Below are 21,902 nucleotides of genomic sequence, written 5' to 3'. Positions count from 1 at the left end.
CTGCTCTGTGCTCATGGACACAGGTCATGGATATAATAATGTCTAACTCATAGTGCATACAGCAGCTGGTGTCAGAGCGTCCCTAACACCCCTAACTCCCACATCGAGCTCCATATTTGACCTCCACCTCTGCACCAATACCGGTTATCCCAGGAATGAGTATGTATGTGTATGGGTGTAGGATTGGCTCAGAGATCCTTTTTATTGGGTTCCAACTGTGCCCTTAGCATATGTCCACCTGAGAACCCTCTCCGTTCTTCATGCACTCAGTGCAAGAAGATCGCATTGCCTTTGGCAGTCATGGTGCAGCTCTGGTGACCAGCTTTCTCAGAGACATCTTTGCTCCTTGGGAATTATTTTGTTTCTTTTTAAGTAAGTGTGGAACTTTGCAGTGCCATCCCAAGAGGCACCTGACAATGCATGAGGTCGATGAATATAACTGCCTTGAAACTTCACTCCTGTGCCTTCTTCTGTTGATGGGTTCTTTATATTGTTGCCTTTTAGGGGTATTTAATGAGGTTCTATGGGGAGGTGCTGAGGCTTTTTGCACTTCTATAAGCTCCTCCTTATTGATAAAGGACACACTAAATATATGTTGGGCATTGGATGGTGGAGTGGTTCCTCAGGTTAAGTAGGATGATGATGTTGAAAGTTTTTATTTTTTGGACGTGACATTTGAGAGCCGTGCAAAATACAATCTCAGGTACTGACTCCTCCCCTTTTCGCTTTGTGTTTAAACCGAGGACATTTCTCTAGGCTTTATTCATGCATTCATTCACTTGTGCATTTCCCCAGCCTCCATCTACTGCTGTGTCATGTGGACAGAGGGGAGAGGGCAGCAAAATCTCCGCCCTTGAGCAATTCACAGTCTTGTTGAGGCATGATTTAAAGTGATTACTCAATCCAAGAATATTGGATTTCTCCAAAAGCTACTGTAGGGAAAAAGATAATTATCCAGTCTTTAAGTCTGTTACCCAATTTAATTGATTTAATTAGGTAAAAATTCATAGAACTGTAATGGTGGAAGGGGCCCAGATGTCATGTATTCCTGGGTTTTTTTGTTTTTTTTTTTTGCCTCTGCCTTCAGGCCACGCTGCACTCAAATTATCCCCCAAACCCCATGCATTTTAGAAAAGGGGAGTATTTCTAAGAACTATAGCTTTTAGCCCTTTCAGATAAACCTTTCTTATTCAGTGAGCATCCACCGGGGAAATTATGCAGACTTGCTGAAAAAGTTGACATGCACAGCTTCAGAATATTGTTCTGAAAGACACGAATGGGATCATCCACTCTTCACACACACTCATACACACATGAGATGGAAACCCTATATCTGCCCTGTTGAGGTTGTACTAAATGCACATGGCGAATACGGAATGCAAAATGAAAGCAATATGAGGACCCCTTGAGAATTCTTTCAGTTCCCAGAAAAAAACAGATCTCAGTATTTATCAAATCCTGTTTTGCTGTAACACAGAGCCATACATTCTGTTTAGTTGGCATTTTTGCGCCATGCCAGTCGGTCGGTGACGTGGTTTAAGGGTCTAATCATGCAGGTCTTCAGTGATCCTGAGAAGGCTGTGGTGGTGTGTTGGAAGGGGGGCTGAAAGTGGAATCAGGACGTGAGTTTGGATGCTGACTGGCTGTGGGACCATCTCGAGCCTCATATTACCCCGCCAACAATACCAGCTTCATAGGATCATCCCAGGGATTTGACAAGTTGAGGGGTGTGAAGGTAGTTTGGAAATGGTACCACTTTGTGCATCACCTGCTTTTTTCTAAATGAAAATTTGTTCTCATGATCAGACCATGACTTGGGGAGATGTTTGGACTTTTGGAGGGCCTTTAACCCAACAGAGCTTACCCTGTCACTTTGCAGTGTGAGAGCATTCAGCGGCTTGCCCCGATTCTCAGAATAAGGTGTCCCATAGCTCCTGGGGCCATACATGATGGGGTTTCTGCCAAGCTCTTCCATGTCGTCTCGTCCCCCTACATCACAGACCATGATGCATTTGTCTCCAGTTCCTGGAACAGTCAAGGCATATCCTCAGGGCTCCTCTGACTCTAGGGTCCTCCCACTTCCCCCAATCTGTACCTGGATCCCCTTCTGCCTCTCTCTTCAACATCCCCTTCTGCCTCTCTCAGCTACCAGTCCAGAGATGTTGCTCTTCCTCGCATTCCTTCCAGATCTATGAAAGCAGAGACCACGTCTGTCTGTCTTATCATCATTCCCACAAGCTCTCACACACTGTTGCCACACAATTAGGTGTTCAACGAATACTTGTTGACTGAACAGACAGATGTCCACCTAGCATTTATCATACTCTGTGTGACACAGGAATCTAGAGTTCAAGTGACAGAAATCCTACTCACATTGGCTTAATTGAACATGGGAACTTGTTGGCTTACATAACCAGCAGGTCCAGAGTAAATGGCTCCAGGCATGGCCGACTCCACCTGCTCCAAGGATGTCGTCAGGAATCTCCCTCTATCTCCTGAAGTCGTTTTGTTTCTGTCGGCTTCATTTCCCAGTCCTGAGTCTGGGGGCCGGATTGAGTTTGTTCTAGTTGGAACCATTTGGACCCCAAATGGGGGTGGGCGGTGGTGGGACGAAGGAGAGGAAAATGAAAGGAAGAGATGATGGGCTGAGAAAATAACAGATGTCCCTCACTGTTCCGGGCTGTGGGTTCCAAGTTCAGGGCCCACTCTCATCTCTGCCTTTCCAGGGTCTGTTCCGGAGTCTGGCATATAGTAGGTGCTCAGGAATGTTGGTGAGTGAGCAGATGTGGGGTTTATTTTCCCTCCCGTCTAGGAAGGAGCTTCTTTATGCCTATAAAGACAGATGGCTGTATGTCAGCTGCCCTCTGCCTCATCCTCTGTTTTGCTTTCTTTTTACCTGTTGGCAGGATCCGACGTCCACCTTCTTCCAATTCGGAGCGTCCATCCAGCAGCAAGCCACGGTCATGCTGAAGATCATGCAGGATTACGACTGGCATGTCTTCTCCCTGGTGACCACCATCTTCCCTGGCTACCGGGACTTCATCAGCTTCATCAAGACCACAGTGGACAACAGCTTCGTGGGCTGGGACATGCAGAACGTGATCACACTGGACACATCCTTCGAGGATGCAAAGACGCAAGTCCAGCTGAAGAAGATCCACTCCTCCGTCATCTTGCTCTACTGTTCCAAAGACGAGGCTGTCCTCATCCTGAGCGAGGCCCGCTCCCTCGGCCTCACCGGGTACGATTTCTTTTGGATTGTCCCCAGCTTGGTCTCAGGAAACACCGAGCTCATCCCCAAAGAGTTTCCATCGGGGCTCATTTCGGTCTCCTATGATGACTGGGACTACAGCCTGGAGGCCAGAGTGAGGGACGGCCTGGGCATCCTGACCACCGCCGCGTCTTCCATGCTGGAGAAGTTCTCCTACATCCCCGAGGCCAAGGCCAGCTGCTACGGGCAGGCGGAGAAGCCAGAGGCCCCACCGCACACGCTGCACCAGTAAGAGCGGGCTCTTTGCTTGTCTCCCAAAGTGGGATCAGTTTTGTTGTTTGTTTACATACTAAGAGTAATAACGTAGTCATTGCTGAAAACGTTCCCTGAAAATAGATCATGTGGGGTGTGTGGCCGTGGGATTTGTTTGTCTGATTCTGTTCTCTCCCCTCTTTCTCTTTTCTCATCTCCTTTTGTTTTTAAGTAACGTGATCCTTGGTTTTCTGCAACTTAATTTTTCTACCCAGCAACATACCTTGGAAACCTGTATTTGAGATCTATTTGTCTGTCTATCTATCCATCCATCCATCCTCTAGATATACCTATGTCTTAAGTATGTATGTGTGTATATATAGCTATATGTATGTATGTACACATGTATGAATATATGTAGATATAGGTATATGCACATATGAAAACATACATGTGAACATGCACAGATATATAGGACGCATGTGGATATACATGTGTGCATTTGTATATAAATATATATATGAATATCTACATGTTTTTGTAACCTACGCATTGCATTCTTCAATAGAAGTATACCATGATTTATGTATCCAGTCTTCATAATAATAGAAATTTACATTGTTTCATATTTTTTTTTCACATTAGAAACTAAGCTGCAGTGATAACCATCCTTACCTGTGCACATGCGCGAGTATTTTTCTAGGGTTGATTCTAAGGGGTAGAAATTTGCAGTCAAGGAACACGTGCATTGTAAAACTTAAGTATCTACTGCCAGACTGTCCTACAGAGTAACTATACGATGTGTCATTCACACTAGCTGTTTGTGAAATCACTTGACTTCCCACATCCTCACCAACATTGGTACGCTTTGGGAGACGTGCTCACCCTGGTGCTCCTAGACTCGGAGTCTGTATCTGAATGTCTTCCCTTCTTACATCCAAAGTGTTTTTGTAGGTCGTTGGAAATCTTGGCAAACATCACTTTTAAAGCTGCACTGTACTTCATGACATGGATGTATCATAATTTAGTTAACTACTCCCATCTTGGTGGACATTCAAGTTAAATTTTATGTTTCTGAGAAGTGTCATTTTCTTTGTGGGACATCATTATGGCTCAGCTGTTGAGATTTAGATCAGTCACTCCTACACCCATGTTGCCTGTTTTTGCCTGATGTTCGCCGATTTAATCCATGCTCATTCCTCAGATAACGAGCAGGGTAGCACTGTGATTAGGGGACTGGGCTGAGGAGTGAGACTTGCCAGGGTTCAAATCTTGTCTCCTCCACTTTTCACATGACTAGGACCCTCATTTTACCTTTCTGGGCGTCCGTTGTTCATTGCAAAGTGCCGACAATGACACTACTTTCTAGGCGGTGGTTCTCCCTCTTCAGCGTGCACCAGAATCACTGGGAGGGCTTGTTAAAGCAAGATGGCTGTGCCCCACCAGCAGAGATGCTGATTTAGCAGCTCTGGAGGGGGCTCCAGGAATACGCAGTTCTAACAGACTCCTGAGTGATGCAGATGTTGCTGGTCTAGGGAACATGCCCTGGGAACCGATGTTCCACGGGTTGTTATGAGTATTAAATGAGATGATGCATGAAAAGTGCTGCTCAGCCCAGGTACCTTGCACCTGGGAATTATTTAATGACTGTCAGAGTGAGCAGTGAAATTGCTCATCAGAAATTACAGTCAGCAAACTGGGTTAGTTTGTAATCAACAGAATAGCATGTCACTCTAAAATGTTTCTGGAAGGTTTTAGGACTTTGAGTATGCTACAGTTCAGGGATTATCTCTAATCTGGGGCTAGGGGTGTGTGAGTGTGTGTGAGTGTGTGTGTGTGTGTGAGTGTGTGTGTGTGATGGGGGTGTTTTAAAGATTTTATCTGAAATTGACGTTTACCTGAAAAGTGAAATCTTGAATTAAGAAATCATGGTCCTTTGAGGTTTTCCCTTCCCCTCTCCTCTTCCCCTCTTTAATGATCTTGTTTCTACACTGCTTCTTTCAGCACTTTAAATAATTGTCCAGATATCAGGAAGGAACTCAGATAAATTGGTGCGATGCACAGGAGTGTCTTACAGAGGCAGGGCTGCTGCCAGCCCAGAGATGAGGGCTGAGCTAATGAATTCTTACTTCCCATAATAAGTGCCCTGCAGCTGGAATATTGAGAAATGTATGATTTTAATAGAAACATAACTCAATTGTAGGGCAATTGAAATACAATATATACAAGGAAAAGGAATTTGAGAAGGATGAATGGCAAGACATTCAGATCTCTTTCCAGTGACCACCCTGAATTCCATTCCTTAAAAAAAAACCCTACTGCTGTGAGATGCTGGTGTGCTATCTCCAGGAGTTACACTTTGAATGCAGCAATTTTGTAGATGGTATTTCAGCCCCAGAGAAGTAACGCATTGAGTGTGGTAAGCCGTTATCCACTGCCCGGTGTTTAATGAAACGTCTCTCCATCCGTGGAGTGCTGGTGGTGCCCATAGTGTGTGTGGCTGGATGATGGCACAAACAGTGGGTCCTTGCCACACTGCCCCACTATCACAGCGTTTCTTAAACCCACCCAGGAAAGAATGGGACCTTGCCAGACGAGGCAAAGATGAGGAACTGGAGAAAGCCCAAAGAAAGCAGTTTTTAAGAAAAGGATTAAGTATCTTTCCATCCTCCCTCCATCGCTCCTTCCATCCAGTGAACCCTGTGCCAGCCTCTGGAATCATACATGAATTAAGATATAACTTATCTCCTCAAAGAAGGTGCAGTCTGATGAAGATGGGGGAAATTTGTCTAAAGACAAACTCAGGTAACGAGGACTGTCTTTTAATAGAGAAGAAAAAAAAAGAATAGTGCTGAAAAGTACAGAATCTGTTTAAACATCCACCCCCATACTCACCACAGAGAACAAAGTGAACATGTCATATTTGTTTCAAAATTTTGAAAGAAATAAAATGATCACTGCTAGTGTAGAAGTCCCGATTATGCCCCTCCCCAGCCCCGCTCATCTCCCTTTCTCTCTGTGGGAGGGGAAAACACTATGCTGAATTTGGTATGTGTGCAAAGCCAAGCGCATGTTTCATACTTTCAATATAGATTTATGTGCAACCTTAGACCCAAAGGGTAGTTCTTTTTAATATACATAAATGGTATCTGACGTGTTAGAATTCCCTTTACCTCAGCCTTATGATTCAAGCGTGATCTATGAGGACACGTGTAATTCTAGTGTATTCATCTTAGTTGCTTTTTTGTATTCCATTGTGTGGGTTCCATCTTTTATTTAACCATCCCCCTTTGATGGACATTTAGGTTGTTAACAGTAAAGGATCTTCAGTCTGGGTAGCTGAAGGCAGAGAATGCACGTTGTCTTTAACCTGACGGGGACCCATCAGCTTGTTCAAGGCAAGCCCACGACTCCAGAGTTAGGAGTTCTCACTTGGAGCTTTGAAAGTTACATTTTCAGCTAGATCGAGAAGCCTTATTTTGCAAAGAATCCAGTAAACAAACAGCTCTGTTTACTTCCACTATGTAGTAAGGAGGATGCAGAGAGCTTCAGAAGCGGTTCAGATGAAGTCACCCCAGATGGTTTCATGGTGAGTCACTAGGGTTCAGGGATCCCGCTTTGACTGACTGAGTCACGTCTCGGGGTGTCCGTTGGTGGTCCTCATGGACGTTATCTGTAATCTTACACCCAGAACTTGTGGGGTTAGGATATTGTCACAACGGTTTACTGATCGCAGTGCTGGACCAAGGACTAGTTGCTGGGTTAATGATCCTACCCATGGACCCATGTCTGTCCTTGTTTCAGGAAAAAAAAAAAAAAGTGGGGAAAAGGGGGAGTGTTCTTTGTGTTTAATATTCCTGGTTTTACAGAAGGCACTTTGAAAAGAGCAGTCAGCGTTTTCCAAAGTTCAAAAATAGCTCAGCCATGTTATGTAACCTCCTCCTTGCTACTGCAAAGTTATTAAACATCTGTTCCTTCGCCAAGCACAGAGCACATCGCTGGCAACTCCTGGAACTGGGAAGGTAAACCATTACCTGTTTCACTGGCACAGAACCTCGGCCACTTTGCCCAGTTCTGTCCCGAGAGTCTGTCTGGTTCACTAGTTGATGAGGTCTTCCGGGGGCAGCACGGCATTGCGGGTAAGAGTGTGGGCACTGGAGGCAGGCTGCCTGGTTTGAATCCCTGATCTGAACCCTCCTGGATCTAAGGAGAGTGACTTGGGCAAGACAACTTGATTCCTCCAAGTCTGCTCCCTCAGATGTAACACGGGGATAAGAAAAGTTTTGTCTCTGAGCCTAGAGCCTGATGTATGGGAAGCAGTCTATAAATGGTGACTGTTATTGATAAACCGTGTTTGCACATTCTTGTGTTTCCTCTTCCGCTTTGAAGGGGACACATTTTACATTTATTGAGGAAGAGGTCATAGGAGGGAGAAGGTGGATGTTTTTCTATATACCTAAATGCTTTTGCCAAAAGATTACCTTAGGAGGAACGTGGCCAGTGGGAAGAAGGGCATAGAGAAAAGTTCACGGGCTGGGTAACTGCCAACTTGGTTTTGAATCAGCCACATATTTACCAGGCATAACTTACTAACCACTCTGAACTCAGGTTTTGTTTCTTTTTTCTAAAATGCCTCTGTGTGTGGTGGTAGCGGGGAGAGTCATTTCTCCACAGTGTAGCAGAATTAAATGAAAGCATATAGGTAAAACACTTATCATTGCGTGCGGCATGTAGTAGGCATTTCACAAGTAACTGTAAAGTCCTTATTGTCTTCGTCTTGTGATGATCAGCATCATGATCATTATTATCACTGTGATTTATACTTGTCATACTGCAAGCTGTACATAGACAGGGAATTGGGAAGTGTGGAAAGATAATTCAATCTTGTTTTTTTAACCAATTAAATTACAACTCTGTGTCCCTTGGCTCCTGTTTCAGTTAGGGGAGGAGGATGTGGAGAAGTCACTGCGTTGGAAATAGAACAGAAGCACTCATGTAAATCTACAGCCCAGAGCAGCGAAAAAAAGAACATCTTCTCTCAGGAGAGATATGAATTAGTACTGAAGGGAAGTTATTTGGCTTTAATTGATGACACCTGGGTTGACCACTTATGTGTTTTACATTAACTCCTTGATTTATGAAGTCCAGCTCCTGCTTTAAGAAGCAACAACGTTGTAAATCATTACCCTGACAGGAAGGGAAATGGAAGGAAGATATATGTGAGAGTGAGTTTAATTCATATTCAAGTTACCTTGATCCTTTTTTTTCAATCTTCCTTTCTGAAATAAACATAGGAAAAATTACTGGTTTAATGACCCATTGAGAGACTGAGCTAAACCTGGCTGGCATATTTTTTGTTTGATAATCAGAATTATCACCGTAGGTTTCTTTTTTAAGGCCAATAAAGGAGCCTGCACAGTTAATTCTCTGAGCTTGACCGGAGTGATGACTTCCCTGGGTGAATGTGATAGCTCTTTTCAAATATTTATCTGTGGGATCACCATATGCTTGACAAACATTTCTGGCAGTGACACTGGGCACCCAGGAGACCAAGCCATCCTCTGGGCCTGTGCTGTAAATCTGGTTGGGGCACTGGACTCGGGAATGGGGGGAGGTGGGGGAGGCTGAGTCTCAAATAGAAACGTAGTGAGAGAATGCAGTGGCATGTGCCAAACTGAGGACCCAAAGTGTATTCCACGAGCCTCTGTGACTTTGTGGAATGTGATTTTGGATAGCACATTGTCCAAACCCTCTCATTATCTGGGTCATCCTGGGCCAGTTACTTACCTTCTTTGAGCCTCCATTTCCTTGATTATGTATAAGGACAGTTCCAACCATAGAGGATTATGGTGACACTTAAATGCGTGCAGTATACTTAGCCAAGTATCTAGGATGTAATTGGCCCCCTGCAGATGTTAATTCTCCTCCTTCCCTGGGCCAGATGCACAGCTTGACCTGACTCCCCTTGTGTCCTGATGGACCCCTGAGAGGTGGGCTGGGCTCCCTGGGCGTCCAGCCTGAGAGTGAAGTCAATAGCCTCTCTTCAGCATCATCTCTGTTTGTGGCATCTCTCCTGGAACACAGCCCTTTCTTTTTTGGCTGGAAGTCGAGAGTACCGTATGCCAACCCTGCCATGCAAGTCAATCACTTCCAATTGGCATCCAATGAATAGCTTGACAAATGGTGAAAACCCGATGCTGACAACTTGAAAGGACCAGAAGTCATCTGTGCCTTTACCTTGAGGGAAAGGTGGTTTGGGTTGTTTTGGGGATCACATACAAAGCATAAATATTGTCCAAATTTGCTTTAGGCCAGATGCAGGTCTTTGGATTTGGGAACCAGCATGCCAACAGAAATGTGTGTTGATCTTTCTCCTCCGGAGTTGAATTTGAGGGGAGTTTTCACTTTGAAACTTGTTAATTTGGTGACATACACTAATGATGTGCTGCAGCTCTCTTCTGTGAAAAGACAAAGCAAAGAAAAGCACCATCTCCATTACTCTGGTGCCTGCTGACAGAGAGTTTGTTGGAGGCAGGGGTTCTTAATGTGTAAGCACAGGGACCCGTTAGGAGACCGTGACATAAATCTGCATAAGGTTGTGCATTCAGAGAGAAGTGGGTGGGCTTATGCATATTTTGGGGGTAAAAATGAACAAAACATGATGGATGGATACGAAGTGACAGAAGAGACGTAGTAACATTTTTTTTTTCACTTGTACAGATGAGTAGATGGTGGTACATTGTAGAAAACTGAAGAAGAAACAAATTGTGGGAGAGGGAGACAGGAGCAGTATCTGGTTTCAAACGTGTTCAATTGAACACACTTTTGAGACATCCAAGTGGAAATCTCAAGTAGGCAGTCAGAGAGAAGAGTCCGAGTTAAGACTGAAAAATACAACACATGGGTTTGGAGGCTTATTGATGGCAGTTAAAGCCCCAGGATTGGGTGAGATCACCTAGGGGAGAATGGAGAATCGGAAGAGGGAATTCAACCTTGAGAAACTTCAAGCATTAATTGACAAATAATCCCTGAGGAGAAGGAGAACACTGGAGGGAAAGAGTTGGGCTGTGAATTTTGGCTGCCTTTTCTCCCTTGGAGACTATTCCCAGCCTTGATTTTGTTGTGGAGCCTGGCAGGTGTCTGGACAATGTCTGCTACACGCTAGACATCGTGATGGGTATTATGGACTTTCCAAAGGTCTGCAATCTACAGCCATTGCTAATCTTATCTGATCTTTAACCTAGAAGAGTTAAATACTCATGCCAGTTGTTTTCATCAATAAATCACTATATGGAAGAAGTAAACTTTATCACATGATGAACTGCCAGGCAAATCATCAGAGCAGTGAATGCTTTGAGTTAAAGGAAACCAAGACCATACATGGCGGGAGGCATGACATAGATGACAAGCCAAGCGTTGGATTTGGAAAGAGGAGGAGGTCATACTCAGGAAAGGGAAAAAAAAAAAAACCCAAAACTTCTGCTTTTGTTTTATTCTTGACATGATCTGGAAAACCTCTGCTGTTGCACAGAACCACAAGGGAGGACATATGGCGCAGTGTGAAGGGCCAGTTCATTTATAACCTGCCCGTTCTTTGCTTTCCTGGAAGGGTGTCTGTCTATGCACCTCCTCCTCATAGGCAGGACAGAAGTCCTCCTCGTCATTCCTTCCAGGTGGGAGCTAGACAGCCAGAATAGGCCTCTCCACCTGTTCTCCGCCTTTGTCCTCTTGCTTCCCTGCTTCCCCCTTCTCTTGCCTCCACGTGGATGCTGCCTGCCTGCAGGTGTGACTGAGCCCCCGTGCAGGCTCCTGGTGCCTCAAAGCCTGGCGTGGATCCCAGAGATGGAGGAGTCACTGTCAGCTTGGTGATGCTAGCTGGGTTCTGCGTGGGCAGGGGAGGCCAGCCACATTTTACACAGGCCCCAAAGTTTGGTGAATGAACTGGCTGATCTGCTGGTGTCTGGTGTCCTCTTGTCCAAATCCCCATAGCCAGGTCCTGAGGGTTTGCTTCATTTAGTTAAATCTGATCCAAACACAAGGAATAAACATATATCACTCAGTTTCCTGCACGATGGAGGACAGCTCTCTTGAGACACGTGCTCATTTCCTTTTCATTTTCATTCCTATTAATAAAAGGAAGTTTAAACAGTTTAATTAATACATCATTATGTGTGTGTGCTGGGGAGAAAAGGGAAGCTTCAAGTTTCATAGGTTACATTATGGAAGCACATATATTTTAAAATCAGATGTGGTAGAAATGTGAAAGTACTTTAATGATACAATCTATCATGTAGTAAGTGCCTCCTATGTGCCAGTCACTTTAAATGCATTATCTTTAATCCTTAGGTGTGAATTAGAATGGTGTTTTTGCTGCAGGTAATAATCAACTAAATTCAATTATGTGTTTGAGTTATTTTATTGGAGTTCTGGAGACAGGGTGGACTTCAGGTATAGTATGGTCAAGGTTCTGGTTCTTTTCCTTATGATCTCTTGACCCTGTTTTGGGGGGAGTATAGTCCTTGTTCTCTAACTGCTTCCTTCATGACCTAGGTTTGCTATCAGCAACTCCTTAGATGACTTCTTTGTCCATGCCCATCTGGGGCCAATAATAACTATTTTGAAAGTGCCATATCCTGGCTGGCTTAATTCTGGACTTCTGACCCAATCACTGAGAAGGCAGATAGGTTAAGTCAAACCAGACCTGCTCTTAGAGCTGAGATGGCTTAAGCTTCCATTCCCCCAAGCCCATGGATTCTTATAGGAAACATGAAGTCTCAACAAATATGAGTTCTGTTAAGAATGAGGAAGAGGGAAATGGATGTCAGATAGATTGCCAGCAGGTCAGTTGTAAATTATAATAACTCATGTTACAGATGAGGAAAATGGGGACCAGAAATTTACATAACCTGACAAAAGCCACACAGCTAACATAAAATAAAGCTAGAATTCAAATCCAGTTTTGTTTGGATCTAAACTCCATTGTACTACTTTAAGATATCACAAATTAACTTGACGTTGTATTTTTTTTTTGACTCCCAGAATGTTTTTACTGCTTTCAAAATTTGAGTAAGTCCAAACATTTAAAACTTGTAAGGTTTCACCAAAAATTATACTTTTAGCTCATCTTGAAAAATATGAAGAGCTGATAATGATAATCCCATATTCCCTATCTAGAGGTCTTAAAAGTTGGGGCTCTAGATATTGGGTCCCAACCCTTCGCTCTTCAGGGAGAAGCTGGAATTTGTGAGTTCCCTCCTGATTGTCTGTCACTGTGCCAGGGCTGGGTTTTATGGCGAGAATGTGTCTCAGACTTTCCTATCCATTTTGATGTGAATATTTTCTTGTTCACTTGATGTGTGTGACTCACTCAGCTAGTTTCTGGATTTCTTTCAGAAAGAATTGCTTCATAGCTGTAGACTCAGTGTATCCATGGGAGGAAGTGGGTTCAGGTGCTTCCTATGCCACCATCTTGTACCAGAACCTTCCTCCTACCTGGAGATGGTCTCCTGGACTTGGGAAGTGACCTTTAGATCACGAAGTGCTGCCAAGTTCACCTTAGTTGCCACCTGGACTACATACTCGTATCATCTCCATGGTCTGTTTAAGCGTTTTATTTTGTCATAAGATGTCATATTTATTTTATCATAATCATTATTATTTATACTCTTTGCCAAAATAAGAACTCCATGACCCTTAAGACTGGTAGGTATCAAAGACTGATGACAGGAAGTTTTGATATCTCACTTACAGGGATCACTTCTGGGACAAAGTGGTCATTTTACATGGCCCTAGCTCATAAACCTACTTCTCTATTCAGCTTGCAGGTGAGAATTTGAGTTGTTTGTGCCTAACGGCCTGCCCAAAGTCAAGAACTTACTAAAGTAAGCAAGGAGGGTTCCCACATATCAGACTGGATTAATTTGTAGATGTTCCTCTAAAACTGGAAGAAAATATTTTTTCTCATATTGGGTGGGGAAGGTGTCCAGCTTGTCTGCAATATCCTGAAATTTGTCAAATAAACAGCAAATGAAGGAGCCTGATGGAATCCATACTACTTGTTAAGAGTTATGGCTGAAAATGTCAGTTTATCATCTAAACCTCGTAAAGTCTATGGTTTGAATCTGATTTTTCTTCTTTATGGCTCAGATTCATAAAATATATTATTAGTTGTAACAAATTATTTTCAACTGGTTTTACAACATTAAGATTGTGAATCACTTCTCTATGCTTTATTGCTGATGAGGAAAGTGAGGCCTGAAAGACATGGGGTTCACAAATGACAGACTGCTTAGTGGCAAAGGTATGCTGAGCTTAAGTTTTCTTTCTTCCAGACCCAGAGGTGCTGCTCCTCTGAATCAGTCCTCTTTCCTTCTAGGTCCTTTATGATTAATGATAATAATGTGGTGATGGTGATGATGGTGGTGGTGGTGATGAACCTGACGGTGATGATGGTGGTGATGATGATGATGGTGGTGATGGTGGTGATGATAATGATGATGCTGATCGTGATGGTGATAATGGTGATGGTGATGATGAACTCTAGGGACCTTGTCCATTTTATCTGTGTACACCAGTACCTGGCATAGTGTAGACAGTAAAATAAGTGTTGAATGAGTAAATCATTTGATTGCTAACACAGCACTTGCTCTGATCTGGACAATATGTTAAGGGCTTTTGCATGCATTATCTTATCTTATTCTTACAACAACTCCATGAAATAGTGGTATTATTATTTCCATTTTTTTCATGAGAAAAAAAAAATCTCAGAGAGAAGAATGACTTTCCCAGGATCACTTAGTGGTAGAATCAGGATCAAGATTGCCTCTCTGACTTTAGCACCTGATCCACTGATTCTCTGGCCTCTCAGGGAAAGAAGACACCTTAGGTATATTTTCCTGAGGCCCTAGGAGTCTTCCAGTGCTGTAAAGTGCATACAAAGATCCTCCCATTGTGGGCTGAGTTATTTTGTTTGTCTTTCTAGTTAATTTATCAGAAAAACATGACGCATGGGATTTCGTTTTATAAACCACAAAACCTTCCTGAAAATGTTAGTAATATCCTCACCATCAATATCAGTAATTGTCATTATCATAGAGATTGATGTTTGGCATTGCCAAGAATAAAGCAAACAGAGAACAAAGGGAGGGAGCTGGTCTTTCCTGGGAGAATTTTTATTAGAATAGTCAAAAGCTCAAGTGCAGAGTCAGCAACTCCCTTTAAATTAGTTCTAGAGTGACTCCCTTCAGATTTCGTGCATCCCTGAGGAATGCCAATAAATATTAATTGGATGCAAAGAATTGAGCAAAGACATCAGCAAGGGAGTCTCAGTAATTCTGAGTAGGCAGAAGGAAGGAAGTAAAAGGTAGAAAGGAAGAGGGAAGCCAATATGTAATTTTGACACTGGGTGCATGCCAGGTCATAATGGGGTTGTCTGCCTTGATTTTTAAAGTGTTCTATTCACATATATGCAGAAAGGCTAACCCATTGGCAAACATCTTCCGCTCAGCATAGGATATGGGGGAGGAGGCTGTCATGAGCGTTTCTAAACCATTTACAGGTCTTGAGTTTAATAAATCTTGTGCTTTCAAAACAGAGTGTTTCTTAAATAGGAGCTCTGAACACAGGACTTCAGCCGACTAGGTGAAAACAAAACAAAACAAACAGAATAAAAACAGTCCCCTGGCATCTGTTACCTATGTTCATCTTCTGATTGCCTGGATCACATTCTTTCATTTGTTCATTCATTCATTCATGAATACATGCATTTGTTTTCATTCATTTTGCCCTTTTATGTATTCAACACTTAGTATGTGTCTCATATTTACTATAGGTATGAGATACATAGAGTGATAAACAAAACAGACAGAGGCTCCCCACCTAAAACTCCTATTCTGGAGGGGAGACCAAAAATAAATGAAGAAACACATAATGTCAAGTTGGTATTGGCATCTGATGGGAAGAAAAATAGGGCAGGGTAAGAGGCTAGAGGCAGACCAGGTTCTGTAAGGTCTTAAAGGCCACAGTGAAGGTTTTGGGTTTTGTTTCAGGTGTTATGGGAAGTCATTGGAGAGGTTTAGCAGGGGAACAAGGTAGATAGACGCAGTGACCCCTGAGCTTGCACAGGCTGTATCTGGAGCCTCATTTGCCTTTTCTTTGCCCTGTGCCATTTCACTAAGCTTTGCTTAGTGCGGAGCATAAAGTGCTTTCCCAAATTCCTCCCCCAATATGTAGGCAGTGGTGGTAGTTTCTGTTGGGCCAGTGCAATTAAAAAAAACAAACAAACAAACAAACAAACAAATCCCATCCATCTCACCATAGCAATTGGTTCAGGAATGGGCATGAGATCCAAGTTGGTCTAGCTGAGAGAACTTCAGGACTGTTTGACATACGACAAGTGTGCAGATGTGAGGCCTGGAATTTCTGCTGCCATTTTTCTACCCTAGCAGAAATCAGGTTGAGGATAATGGTGACTCACACATGGGACAGGACTAGAGAAGTATGGTATGGAGAACAAGCCAAGCCATGATCAAACTGTACCTGAAGTCCACCCTATTGCTGATCTTTTCAGATGTTAACCACCAGACTTCCTTAGTGGTTTAAGTGGGTTCAAGTTTGGTTTCTGCTAATTTCACAAGAACTTCGATGAATATGCATATTTGGCAGCTAATCTATAGTATTATGCTAAATTGTTCATGTATTACACCCTTTACATTCACACGGTTGCCTTTAATAAAACTGAATTTTACCAACAAGGGGATATTGTAAATAAATTTTTAGAAATATTATTTTACCCAGACAACTATAGCTCTTTTCTTCCAGACAGAAAACTCCTTGATGGGCATAACTGGTGCTTGATATAAGTTTCTAGCCTTTGGAGGATTCCATCCTATAAATCCCGTAGACTTTTGAATCAGATTCTAGCTTTGTCTGCCACTTATTAGCTGTGGAACACTGAGCAAGTAAATAAATACATCTAGACCTCATTTTTGTCATCTGTAAAATGGAGATAATGCTGGTTCCCACTCAGAGTGGGAGTTTGTGAGAATTAAATAAGGCATGAAAAGCATTTGGCTCAAGGCCTGGTATATGCTAAGTGACCTATGAATGCTAGTTCTTGTGTAATAATATAATCCTCAGAATGACCAAGAAAGCGGGATAAAAAAAATGCCACCAAGATGGCAGGATTACTCTGCATATATTAATTGAGTTTCATTATTTTAACTACCTTGGGCTTTTGAAAGAAAAACAGATTTTTAAAAATTTAAAAAGGCAGTCTCATTAACTAAGAGACTAGGGAGGAGATTTTCCCTTAGAGTGAAAACAAGGGGGAGGCAGTGGTGAAATTGTGGGGTAGGTTATGTTAGCGCTGATGCTGACTTGCTCTGAGACAGTAAATAGACACAGAGAGCCACATAACCATGTCTTTCCAGAGGACTGTGTTTTTCAAATGTAAGAAGAGATTGAGTCCTACATAACAGTGAGATGTTACCGTATCTTATGTAGCCTAAAGCTTCAACAATTATAAAATGATCTTTATTTCCAAAGGATAAAATGCAAAAGTTCGGCATCTTAAAATTGATGCAGAAGTGTAAAAGTGCCTGCCATGTCCGGTGCTCTAACTGCTTCTCAGGTAGGCGATAGCTTCGTTTTATATATGAGAAAACTGAGACTCAGTGACCGTTCCAAGGTCATATCATTAATGGGCAAGAGTCACATTTGCATTCATCCATTCATTTGAAGAGTTTATCCAGTGTTCAGTATCCATTCCTGTAGGGGACACACCGATGAGTATAAAAATATGGTCCCAGTCTTCACAGGGTCACCGTAATAGGGAGTTTAGACAAAACTGAGAAGGGAATCAGATAGATAAAATAATTACATGTGATTTTGGCTACTGAGAAGGGAAGCTAGGAGGGACTGAGATGGAAAGCATCAAGGTTGGGAGGAGCATTCTCTCATGGGGTGAAGAGAGACTGCATCTCTGCGGAGGCGACATTTCAACTGAAAGCTGAAGGCAGAGAAGTAGGCATGTAAAGAGCCAGGCAAAGGGAACAGAGTGTGCAAAGCCCCTGAAAAGACTTATGTGTTTATATGGAAATGAGGAAAAAATATGTTATCATGATTGATAGACTCCATTTTGGGTCTTTCTGACCACTAGGTCACACTGCCTCTGAAGAAGGGGCCACTGGTTGTTTAAAGGGCAAGAAAGACCACGGAGCAGTGGCTGTCCAAGGGATACTGGCCACCTCCTCACATCAGTTACTTAGTCCTCCAGAAGACAAGTCCTTTTGGACGTTACCTAACCAACCCCATCCCTGTCCTGTTAAAGCTGGAGGAGATATTTGAAGAGCTTCCATAGGAGACAGAGTGGGGGAGGGAGGACCGCCTTGATGGGATTCCCAAAGGGAGGCTGATGGAAGAAGAGCTGGGGGTGGAGGATGCTTGCTGACTTGAGCCATCATCCCCTACTCAGAGCTGCGTCCCGGGCCAGCTCCCCCCTGCAACACTAGGTGTCTCTGTTAATCCACACAGCAGAAGGCACATTGCGCTTGTCCTGCTGTGGCTGTGGCTTTTTAGTTCTGCTTTTTCATCATGAATGGCTTCACCTTAGCACCTCTCTTCCCAACAGGAGGTGCCAAAAATAAGGGGGAAACGAGAAGACCTCCGTGTATATAAATGCCTGCAAATTCAGGATGTATGGAAAGCTCCCACTATCAATCTTTTAGTCCCCATGAGAAGTTGGGTGACACTCTAATGTAACGCTCTCTTTTTACTTTTCCCAAGGACTTGCCATGAAGCTTTGGGCTCTGTGGGAAGATCTGTGGCTAACAGGACTCTCATTTTGCTTGGTTCCCTGCCCCCCCAACATACACGTGATGAACAGTTATTACAATGATACTGTATAGAGCTTTAAATTTTTTTTTTTTATTGAAGCACAGTCAGTTTACAATGTGTTAGTTTCTGGTGTACAGCACAGTGATTCAGTTACACATGTGTATTCTTTTTCATATTCTTTTTCATTATAGGTTACTACAGGATATTGAATATAGTTTCCTGTGCTATACGGTAGGACCTATTGTTTATCTATGTTATATAGAGAGAGCTTTTTAGATTCAAATACAGTGTCTTTTAATCCTCGTAACAATTCTATGAGTCACAATGAGATTACTCCCATTGAACAGATAAAGATACTAAAGTTCGTGGAGGTGATGGGATACATTTGTGGCAAAGCCATAAGCCAGCTCTTATGCCTTCAAATCCAGAGGGCAAAGCTTGCAGAGGATTGGAAGATGCAGTTCTGTTCCACCTCTCTCAACAATCTCAGGGAGGAAGCGAAGACATTGATTAATAATAATACAACTTCCACAGCAGTCAGCACTTACCCTGTGCCCAGAGTGTGCCTGGCACCCTGTGCCAGGTTCTTTCTGTTTACCAGCCAGTGTAACCCTCACCACCACTTCATGAGGTCGGTGCTGTTATTATCCCCATTTAACAGGTGGGGAAGTTGAGGCTCAAAGAGGTGAAGTAACCACTTGCACCAGTTTACCTAGCTGGCAAGTTGTGGAGCTAATGCACACACCCCAACAGTTTAACTCCAAATCCAGTGCTTGTCATCGCCATTAAAGTGCCTCTGTTGACAACCTGCTTCTGTTTTATAGGAATCACGCCAGTTCGTTGCATTGAGCACACTTCTGGTTTGGATTCTCTTCTCTTACTCTTCTTGGTTGAAAAAAAAAAAAGTAAAAGTTTTAAGAACAGGATACCATTATGCTGTCTCTTACCACATAGGCAGAGAGAAGCCAGTCATTGGAGCAGTTGCCTTGATAAATAATCAGACAGTAAAGCTGCCATCGTCAAAAAATGTGTTTGTATGTACTTTCCACTTTCATCAGGATGTTCGGATGGTTGGCTGGGCCCATGCCGTTCTTCTGAAGGGAGGGGCTTGCTGTTGTTAAGGGCAGTAGACTCAGTCCCAGCTTCCCAATTGTCCCTTAACCAGTTGATGCCTCGTTTCCCAACTTGTGCTTTGTTGTCAGGTTCAGCTTCTTCCACTGGCCTTATTAAGAATTCTGCATAGTCAATGGAGTGCAAATAAATGGAAACATATGCACCTCCCTGCATGTGGGAAATGCCGCTGTTGGCTGTTCCGCCGCTGTTGGCTGTTCCGCCACTGAGCTGCCTTTGCAGTGTGCTGCCTTCACCTTCCAGCTGAGGCTTTGCATCTCCGGGGGCTGATCTGACTGCTCCTGACAGATCCAGGTGATGGAGCTAACACGGCGTTCATGGCAAGTTCGGTTCACTGACTCCTCCCTCAGCTTTGGGTCTGAAAGCCCCTTGGGCTCCAGCTCCTTTCACTCTGGGTCCATTTGTACGTCTTTGATAAACCTAACCTCAGTGTCACAGCAGGTCATACGCACTGGAGCTAGTCCTGAACTTGTACGTTGGGAAAATGTTCTACTGTGGTTCTCCGTGGTGGGAACTGGGGTAGATGGTGCTGTTCAGAAGCCAGATCTGACACTGAAGGCAGGTGCAGACCTGTCAGCCACACAGCTGGTTGAGTTAACTCTATTAGACAGTGTTGGACAATGTTGTTGTCTGAAATAGAAACCAGTATGGTGGCTGGCTGTCCATTTGCCAAATGGGGCCCCTGCTGGGCTGGTTTAGATCTGCCTTTCTTGTTGGTGCATCTGCTAGGTTTGGCTGCCAGCGTGTTAGAAACTGGCAGCTCTGTAAAGGTTTATTGTCTTTCTAGGTGTTTCCATCAAGGAGGGAAGTAGTAAAATTTGCCATTTTTTAACTGATGACTTGGCATCTTTTGAGTCCTGGCTCTGCTTCAACTAGAAGAATTTACTCTCTGATTTTATGTTAGTATTGGAAGTGCATTATCTTTTAGATCAAGAATGATGCTGTTGTTTTCTCATCTATGGCCATACCACTCTGAACGCGCCCGATCTTGTCTGATCTTGGAAGGGTGATTTTCTACTCTTCTTACAAATCAGATTCTCAGGAGCCTCTGTTCTAAATTGTTTCCTCACACTCAGTTCCACATCACGGATTTTGGAACTTTTTTTCCTTTCTTTTTTCTTTTGAAAATCAGCCACAAGTAGAAAGAACCCCAGTGAATGAATATCCCTCCCAGAAAAGAGATGGGAAAAGAATGTTTTCTGAAACTTCAAGCCCACGCCGATGTGATCTGCCTTCTACGTGTTAAGCAGACTTTGAGAATGCAAGCGTGGCCTCTTGGTTGAAGGCAAAGCTAAAAAAAAAAAAAAAAAAAAAAAAAAAAAAGGAAAAAAGACCTTGTACATCAAATAGCTCTTACCAAAGGGTGTTTTTATGAGTGAAGTGCAAATGAAGCATAGAATAGAGCTCCTTTCTGGGATATAAGACCCAATTTCCGAAAGGTGTGCACACGCTCTCGATTGATTGTATTAGCTGCTTAGTGGCAGAACTGCTGGAGTATGAAACGGAACGAGTTCTGTTCAACACCCAGCGTCTTACCTGGCATGCGCTGAACCCCTCCATCCAATGTCATCATTAATGATTCCTATATAGAGGGGAAATTGGAAGAAACTCGTTTCAGTTGCCTCTCTGACTTGAAATACAGGCTTGCCTATTTCACTGTAGTGAATGCCTGTCAATCTTTGCACACAGAGTTTCCTGGGGTGGGATCTCATTCTGAAAATATTCTGAAAATGCCAGATTCTATCTGGAGGAAAGAGGGGAGAATCGACAGGTGTGCTTTTGAATGGAAAGGAGTATTCATGACTCACATGCATGAGCAAGGGCTGAAGAACCCCCACAGAAGAGACTTTGAAGGGGCGACACGGTGCATGTCTTCAGAGTTTTAAAGCTTTGCCATCTGGAAATAGGAGTTGAATTAGTCTCCTTTGCTTACAGTGGAGAATTAGAGCCGGCTGTTTGAAGTTCCAAGGAAATAACTCTGGCTCGGTGGAAGGAAGTCTTAGCGAAAAATTTTGAGCCGCCAATGAAAGGGACCATCCTAGGAAGCGGGGAGATGGCACTCAGACACTGGAACTCCCCCAGGAGACGGGCAGCTGTCTGTCAGGAAGGGGCTCTGCAGTGGGCGCTGGGCTCAAGTGTGGAGGGAGGCGGTTCCATCAGTTTACTTAAATAACCTTAAAACTCTTCCATGTGGAGACCTTTTGGATCCATTGATTTCTTTGCTTTAGAATCTTCCCATCCTCTTGTGCGGAACAGTGCAGCCAATACCGCCTTTAGATATGCAATTCAGTAGCATTTGTCCCTTGACTCAGATCACTCCCCCTCTAACTGTGCCCATTAATACCTGTGACAACCAGTGTTTATTCTCCAGTTATTCTGTTCCAGGATCTGCACGAAGTACTTCATGTGAGTTGCTATTTTAACACTCGCAGAAGTCCTGTGAGATGAACATTTTTAAACATTGAGGTATAAT

General features: G+C 43.4%; 1 protein-coding gene across 1 annotated transcript in view; it reads left to right on the top strand.

Annotated features, from left to right (window-relative positions):
• The first annotated feature begins 2,910 nt into the window (after positions 1-2,910).
• The window catches only part of GRIN2A (glutamate ionotropic receptor NMDA type subunit 2A), a 130,308-nt gene continuing 111,316 nt past the window's right edge, over positions 2,911-21,902 (top strand). Inside the window, exon 1 of the mRNA XM_032460747.1 lies at positions 2,911-3,499. Coding sequence (XP_032316638.1) covers positions 2,964-3,499 — 536 coding nt within the window. The 5' untranslated portion in view covers positions 2,911-2,963. The remainder of the gene's footprint in view (positions 3,500-21,902) is intronic.

This window comes from Camelus ferus, chromosome 18, assembly GCF_009834535.1.
Source record: "Camelus ferus isolate YT-003-E chromosome 18, BCGSAC_Cfer_1.0, whole genome shotgun sequence".
Classification (NCBI taxonomy): domain Eukaryota; kingdom Metazoa; phylum Chordata; class Mammalia; order Artiodactyla; family Camelidae; genus Camelus; species Camelus ferus.
Note: the sequence above shows the minus strand (reverse complement) of the source record. Positions and strands in the feature narration are given on the sequence as shown.